At 39.5% G+C, this 8,367-nt stretch overlaps 1 protein-coding gene and 1 long non-coding RNA gene across 4 annotated transcripts in view; both read left to right on the forward strand.

Moving 5' to 3' along the window:
* Nucleotides 1-8,367, forward strand: part of arhgap42b (Rho GTPase activating protein 42b) — a 111,715-nt gene that overhangs the window by 95,791 nt on the left and 7,557 nt on the right. For 2 of the 3 annotated variants that reach the window (XM_016490764.1, XM_016490779.1), the window contains 5 exons: nt 5,450-5,555; nt 6,000-6,159; nt 6,752-6,902; nt 7,072-7,452; nt 7,969-8,128. In XM_016490764.1, the coding sequence (XP_016346250.1) occupies nt 5,450-5,555; nt 6,000-6,159; nt 6,752-6,902; nt 7,072-7,452; nt 7,969-8,128 (958 nt within the window). Of the gene's footprint in view, nt 1-5,449; nt 5,556-5,999; nt 6,160-6,751; nt 6,903-7,047; nt 7,453-7,968; nt 8,129-8,367 lie in introns of all 3 variants that reach the window. The other variant, XM_016490771.1, reaches the window with a different exon arrangement.
* Nucleotides 2,401-5,149, forward strand: LOC107691943 (uncharacterized). The gene is made up of 3 exons (XR_001634599.1): nt 2,401-2,476; nt 4,937-4,939; nt 5,139-5,149. It is a non-coding gene; the product is annotated as an uncharacterized LOC107691943 (long non-coding RNA).

Genomic DNA, 8,367 nt, shown 5'->3' on the forward strand with positions numbered 1-8,367 from the left:
AAACCTAGATATTTTAGGCAATATAGAAATCCTGGCCAGGACGCGTCCTGGGAAAATGGCACGTATGGTCACCCTAAGATACAACAACATAAACTGTTGAGATTAATATTTAATGGTGAATTCAGTGACGTTGTGATAAGAATTACAATGAAATCACAGTATCTGACACGATGCAGAATGAAATTTTAAGCATATTTCCTGTAAACTTAATTTACAATCACCCTCTGGGGCCAGAGTTGCCTATTATGTTAGTGTCCACAAGGGAGAAGCATTTGTTTCAGTTGATAGTTCCAAAGTCCCTTTAAGACAAGTCATTTCACTTGGCGGCCATCTTTGAAACGCCTCTCGGGCATGCAAGTGCAGCTCCTATCGCTTTGAATGGGGAAACATCAAATTCTCCAAAACTGTTCACTAAGCTTACGATTAAATTTCATATTTGAAAGAATTCAGTGACGTTGTGATAAGAATTACAATGAAATCACAGTATCTGACACGATGCAGAATGAAATTTTAAGCATATTTCCTGTAAACTTAATTTACAATCACCCTCTGGGGCCAGAGTTGCCCCACTATTATGTTAGTGTCCACAAGGGGGAAGCATTTATTTCAATGGATACTTCCAAATTAGCGTTAAAAAAAAAGCTTATTTTTCAGGCTAGACCAGCCAATGCACCTGCAAAGTCCTAAGTGCGCGTGTCCAGAACACTGACTATTTCTATATCAATGGGACTTCTAATGGCAGCTGCAGTGACGCAATGACTTTACCGAATAGCGATTGGCTCTTTTACTCAGAAGGCGGGGCTTTCTTCAATAGAGCAGCCATATTGAGCGTTGCATTTTTCCCCCATTCAAAACTATATGAGTGACACATCTTGCGTATTCTATAGTCTTTGATAGTACTCAGTGCAGCCTTCCTTCTTGATGAACTGTCACTCTACTGTCACCTTGGTAACAGTCAACACTCTGCCTGACTCTACATTTATTCATTTAGCAGACTCTTTTATCCAAAGTGACTTACAATTGAGGAATACAGCATGCAATTCAGGTGTGATGTGGGCCGTTTTGGGCTCGTTGAAAATCAGACCTGCTGCTGCATTGTACATGATGGAAGTCCAGCCAAAAGAGCATCGCAGTAGTCCAGACTAGAAATGACAAGGGCCTGAACAAGAAGTTGTTCAGCATGCTCTTTTAGGAAGGGCTTGATCATTCTGATGTTGTGCAATGCAAATCTACATGGTCAAGCTGTCTTTGCAATGTGGTCCTTGAAGGTCAGCTGATCATCAAAGATTACACCAAGATTTCTGACTGAACTTGAATGGGTAATTGTTGATTAACCTAGCTGGATGGTGAAATCATGCCGTAGAGTCAGAGTGGCAGGGAAGACTAGAAGCTCAGTCTTTGCCAGGTTGAGCTGAAGGTGATTTTCCTTCATCCATGCCGAGATGTCCGCCAGGCAGCCTGAGATCCGTACAGCTACCGTTGGATCGTCTGGTTGAAATGAAAGATAGAGCTGTGTGTCATCAGCATAGCAATGATAGAAGAAATCATGTACTTGTTTGATGGGATCCAGTGATGTATATGGAGAAGAGGAGGGGTCCAAGAACTGATCCCTGAGGAACCCCAGTGACCAGTTGATTTGCTTTGGATACCTCCCCTCCCCAGGCCACCCTGAAAGACCTACCTATGAGGTAGGATTCAAACCAATGAAATGCAGATCTTGTGATGCCCAGTGAAGAGAGGGTGTACAGGAAAATCTGATGATTTACAGCGTCAAAAGCAGCAGATAGATTCAGCAGAATGAGAACACATGATCTGGAATCAGCTTTCGCAATCCGCAGGGCTTCAGTGACCGACAGTAATGCAGTCTTAGTTGAATGGCTACTTCTGAAGGCTGCTTCTGAAACCTGATTGGTTAATGTCCAGCTGGTTATGGTGTGAAAGAAATAATGATGCCTGGTTGAAAACAACTCATTCAAGTGTTCTTGATATGAATGGAAGAAGAGAGACAGGTCTGTAGCTATCTACAGGTGAAGTGTTTAATGTAGTTTTTTTAGCAGTAGGGTTACCCGAGCCTGCTTGAATGCGGTGGGAAAAAATGCCTGTGAAAAGAGATGTGTTGATGATATGTGTGAGTGCTGGTAGGAGTGTAGAAGAGATAGCTTGGAGAAGGTGTGAGGGGATTGGATCTAGAGAGCTGGCTGTAAGAGGGTTTTTTTAGGATGGCTGGCAAAGAGAAATTTAGATACTTCTGCCTCAGTGAGGGGACAGAAGGAGGAGAGGGTAGTTTTAGCAGTGGATGTGGTTGGTTTGACAGGCTGTGTGTGTGGAGCTAAGAACTGTCTGCTGATGGTTTTAGTTTTGTCTGTGAAGAATGCAGCATAATCCTGAGCTGTTTAAGAGGTGGTGGAGGGGGACAGAGGAGGGAATTGAATGTTTTGAAGAGATTACATGTGTCTGAAGCGTTGTTGATCTTGTTGTAGAAATACAAAGATTTGGCAGCATGGACTTTAACAGAGAAAGATGATAACAAAGACTGATATATACTCAGGTCAGATGGATCTTTTGATTTGTGCCATTCTGTCTCTGCTGAACTGAGTTTGGTCTGATGTTCACGAAGAAGCAGTAGTAGATCAGCAGGGGTTGCTGCGCCTTCTGGACGAATCCAGGTCCCATTAAAGCCCGAGATACTAAGAGTAGACTGAGAAGCAATGGCTGTATTAAGTCATTAGGTGTCACTAGGTGCATAAGGTGCCCTTGAACAAGGCACCGAACCCCCGACTGCTCCCCGGGCGCTGCAGCATAAATGACTGCCCACTGCTCCGGGTGTGTGTTCACGGTGTGTGTGTGTTCACTGCTGTGTGTGTGCACTTAGGATGGGATAAATGCAGAGCACTAATCAAGGCCACATGTCACATCACATCACTTCACTTCACTTCATTGTTGACAGCTGACTGACAATTCCAGAGACCCACAGGAAAAAGAGACGGGTGCAGTAGAAGAGGTGTAGATAGGACGAAGGTTAGCAAGATTGCATTGCTGTCTGTGTTTGATGTTAGAGCATTGTTAAGAAAACACAGGAATGTATTGGAAACATGATAGATGTGGGAAAGAGAAGGTGTAAGTAGAGTGTGTGCGGAAAGAAAAATAAAGATACTTAAGTGCCTTGTCTGTGTCCTTGCCCAGTGGAGTCACACAGGTAGAGTCACAGGTCTTCCACGTCTGTGCACAGATTACAAATAAATGCACAGCTTATCAACTCTTGAGTGAATACAGCTGTGGATGCCTTAACAGTTAGCACACCAAAATGCTAATTACAAATATGTGCAATCAAAATACAAATTATAACAAAAGAAGTAAAATAGAAATAGTAAATGAAATAGCCTTCTTAACAGCAAATAAAAATCTAAACAACAGAAACAGAAACAAGGTATTAAGCAAACACTTACACGCTACCACCTACCTGACTCTGCTTGAGAGACAAGTAAAGATATACTTACCTGAGAGGATTTTTTTTTATATATCTCTGAAAACAATATTGTATTACTGAACAAAAATTTAGTCAATTATCAAAGAAAAAGAAAATAAATAGCCATATGGACTATTATAGGTGCTGTGATACTGTACTACTCAGATACTGTGATTTCCTTCCTCACGTCACTGATTTCACCATTAACTATTCACCTGAACAGTTTATGTTGTTGCATATGGTATCATTGTAATCCTTGACCATTAAAATATATGGGTAGACATCACCTTTTCTGTGTTATCATGTTTGATGCAGAAGATATGACACAAAATACATAGTTTGGTAATGGCGGAAAGTAAAATGGCTGCCATGGCAACCACGAGGTGTTTTTGCGATGGCTCCATTTCTGAAAATGTTCAGGGCCCCAAACTGTACAAGTGTACCAAGTTTCATGCTTTTATGAAAAAGTGAACATATCACCTCAAATTTTGCACGTATCACCTGGACTATTACGGCTGTTGGGAATAAAGTGAAAATAAAATAAAAAGTGTAGATTAAGGCATTAAATATATATATATATATATATATATGTCGCACCATATTTATTTTTATGCGTTTTTACAGTGTTGCACATTATGACAAATCTCACACAATTCTGTTAAGGTTATGAATGCAATGGCCAATCAGAGGCATTCTGATTAGACGTCGCTGAAACTCCGAAGTTTTGTTCAGTGCACACGCTCACTGACAACAAAGTGCAGATGTACGTATGATCCAAGTAAGAGATTTATTTCACAGTGTAGTGTAGACAGTGGCGGAGCTAAAGGTTTATATATGGGGTGGCCAGAAAAATGAAAATCAGTGTATAACTCCAGCCTGGCATAAAAAAGCATGAATAAATCCTACGATTGCTGATTACTTCACATTACCACACATTAGCTATACATTCCTACCGTAACTTCAAATGTTAGTCAATTGGAACTTGTTTCTCTTATTTCTATCATCTGATTAACCAGCGGTTGGAGCAAAAGATCTAACATTAACTTATACAGTGAATTGTTGTTCAGGAAACCTAAAACTTCAACTTACTTTTGAGTTCATCCTGTAGTGAGAACTATTTAGGAATAATTAACAAGCTTGCGATTAAGTACATGTTATTTTTTCTCAATTTCTCTAAACTAAACAATACAGGGAACCCTATTGTTAAGGTTAAAAGTATCAATTGATTAGTATACAAGTTCATATTAGACCATTTTATAATATTGTTATATTAACTTCAAGAGTAATTATGTGAGTAGAAATATAATAAATGTAATTTTTTGCAAAATTATCCTCTCTAGTGTACATTTTTCTCACTAGTTTATGGACACTGAATGGATTTTCTGAGGTTATGCGACAATGTTTTCAAGCTGCTGTATTTCCGCGGCTGAAACACTCATAAAGTGATTACATGAGACACTATACATTAAGTAAGTTGTAGTGTATCTTTCAACATGCCCTCGGATGTTCATTCATGTTTATTTCATGCTAATTACAGTAGAATGCACTCCTGCTTCGCTTGAACTGAAACTATTCAGTTCAGTAAAACTTGAACTAAAAATATTTTATAACATGACACCCATATCTGGGAATTACATCTGGAAAAACATTTTGAAAGTTAACTTAAAAAAAGCTACTGCTGATGTGATGTCATGTGAATAAGCGGCCATTCGCACCGAAACTGTTTGTGTTCAACCCCCGCGTTGTTTTTCAGTTATTATTTTATTTAGATTAGATTTGTTTTTTTTGTTTAGTTTTTTCGTGTTTTTTTTTGTTTTGTTTTTTTTTTTCATTTTCAGGGTTGAAAGCATTATTAATGTATCCAGAGACGCCTTCATTCATTTTAAAAAAAGTGTCTCTGTGCGTACACTCCTGCCAGGGGCCCCTGTTTGTGTTGAGTTTGTGTTGATGGTGTGTTGATATATTTGGTCTGTTTTCTTTCAGAATCTGATGATCAGAACTACAGAGTGTGTGCAGTTCACACACTGGTGCATAAACTACCTGACAAAAACAAAGAGATGCTGGAGATATTAATCGAACATCTACTCAAGTATGATTGAACATGTAGATTTATATTCATTTTTTACTGTTGAAAGGAAAACTTTACTCAAAAATTAAAACTCTTCTCTCCCTTAGCTCACTTTCTTCTTAGTCTCAAGTAATATGTTGTAGATTTATTTAGAGTGAAATGTTGTACATACAGTAAGATGGTTGGTCACCAGCATGTGTTGTGTTTTGGGTGCTGGCATCTTCACAAGACTTGAACTAGCTTAACCATGATCGAGGCGTTACTTGATCAATGTTCTTCACCACCTAAAATTTTAATGGTAAAAAGCATTGCCCACTAAATAGCAGTAGATTGCATTAAGCACCATAGTCTGGTCTGGTCCTTGCATGTAAGTTTACCTTGGTATCAGGTAGTTTTGTGGGGTAATTAAGTATTATTTGAAGTGTGATATTGGTTCGAGAATTTGACTGACATGTGTCCCTCCAGTGTGTCCACTCACAGTGAGAGTAACATGATGACCGTGTCCAATCTGGGAGTGATCTTTGGCCCTACGCTTATGCGCTCACAGGAGGAAACCGTTGCCGCCATGATGAACATCAAATTCCAAAACATCGTGGTAGAAATTCTCATTGAAAATTTTGAGAAGGCAAGTGAAAGCAAAGATAATGCACAACATACTCCTGTAAGAAATGATACATTCATACTGTATCTATATATGTCTATATTGACTACCGTTCAGAAGTTTTGGGGTTGGTAAGATTTTTTTTTATGTTTCTGAAAGAAGTCTCTTGTGCTCACCAAGGCTGTATTTATTTGATCAAAAACACAGAAAAAAAGGTCATATTGTGAAATATTATTACAATTTAAAAATAATTGTTTTCTAATATATTTTAAAATGTAATTTATTCCTGTGAAGGTAAAGCTGAATTTTCAGCGTCATTACGCCAGTCTTCAGTGTCACATGATCTTCAAAAATCATTCTAATATGATGATTTGCTGCTCAAGTAACATTTCTTAGTATTATCATCGTTGAAAATGGTTATTTTTGTGAAAACTGTGATACATTTTTTTCTTCCAGGATTCTTTGATGAATGGAAAGTTCAAAAGAGCAGCACTTATTGGAAATAGAAAACTTTTGTAACAATGTAAAAGACTTTACTGTCACTTTTAATCAACTTAATGCATCCATGCTGTATAAATGTATTATTAGTATTATTATTTTATTTTTGTCTTCACAGATATTTCATCAGGCGCCGGACCCTAATGTTCCCCTGCCGCAGCCTCAGTCTCGTCCGGGGTCTCGCAGGAGCAGAGCCATCTGCCTCTCATCTGGACCACGCAAACCCAAGAGCCTCTACACACCTTCAATGTGCCTGGCAGACGCGGAAAGTGAGTCTCACACGACCAGTCATCCTCATATTTCACATTCACTGCTGAGAGTACATCCTCTGGGTTTTAGATTTATGTTAGAAACCAGTAAATTTTAAATAATGTAAAAAATGTAATGAATTGAAGGTGTTATGTGTCTTCACAGCACATGTCCGTACTGTCCCTGCAGGTGACACGTTCAGCAGCAGTTCAGGCAGCACTCCAATCGGCAGCATGGACTCCCTCTCCTCCCACTCCTCAGAGCAGAACAGCTCCTCCAAAACCTGCTCCTCTCCAAAGCCCAAAGACAAGCCCCCTTTCCCCGGCCTGCGGTGGACCCCTTCCTCCCTGTCCTCCAGCGAGCCCCAGGGCCCCACCTGCACCAGCAGCCCAGACTCCAGCTCCAGAGAGGACACGGGCCATGTGGATTGGGATGACACCTGTAGGAAGAACTCCGGCTCAGCAGCTGCCAGATCTTCACCAGCACCCACAAAGGCTCCTCACTCTGAAATAGGAATGAAATCAGCACAGCTTAACCGCTCGAGTGCCCCATCTTTACACATCACAGAAGGTAGGGGCCAATAACATGCATTATTGGTTAAAAGTTTTAAGTTTAAGTAGTTTTTTGTACTTTTATGTTTAAAAGTAAAAACATTTTGCAGTATTATTTTTATAATGTATTTTATGGTCAAATAAATGCAGCCTTGCTGAGCTATTTTTTGTATTAGTAATATGCGTTGCTAAGGCCTTAATTTGGACAACTTTAAAGGTGATTTTCTCAAAAAAAAACTTTTTTTTTGCACCCTCAGATTACAGATTTTCAAATAGTTGTATCTCGGCCAAAAATTGTCCTATCCTAACAAACCCTTATGACTGGTTTTGTGGTCCATGATCACATATATATTCCAAATTTTGACCAGTAGTGTATGTCCTATTTTTTCCATTACAAAACTGTATTCAAATTTACTTAATTTTTTTCTATTATTTTATTGTATATTTTAATGTTGGTTTAAAACCTCTACACAAATCTACACAAAAAGAAACCAATTTAATTATTTTGTTCTTTTGTGTTTTGGACTCTCTGGAGGTCGTAAGAGCTCTGTGGGGTCTTTACAGAATCTAGCATGTGTGGTGCATAAAGACGGCATCAGATCCACAGCCTGCCATGATCTGCCACCTAAAACTATCCTGCGCCGAAAGCTGGACAACAACAGCTCTACCAACGGCTATCAGAGACCAGGATCAGTGTAAGTGAATCTCTCTAATCAGTATCCAACCCACTGATGCTAAAGCTGACATTTGATGAAAACCCAGCTCTGTATGTTCCTCTAGTATTCATTCCCAGATAAGAAGTCATCCAGTTTTGTTAGAAGTTAGAAAAAACTTGATATGTTTGGAGACCCTGTCTACCCTGTGACCAGGGTCGGCGCCAGAGCGCACAAAGTGAGGGGGCAGGCACAATTTATTGGGGGGGCTGCACTTTTTT

The sequence above is a fragment of the Sinocyclocheilus anshuiensis genome, unplaced genomic scaffold (genome assembly GCF_001515605.1).
Source record: "Sinocyclocheilus anshuiensis isolate Anshui unplaced genomic scaffold, SAMN03320099.WGS_v1.1 scaffold569, whole genome shotgun sequence".
NCBI lineage: Eukaryota > Metazoa > Chordata > Actinopteri > Cypriniformes > Cyprinidae > Sinocyclocheilus > Sinocyclocheilus anshuiensis.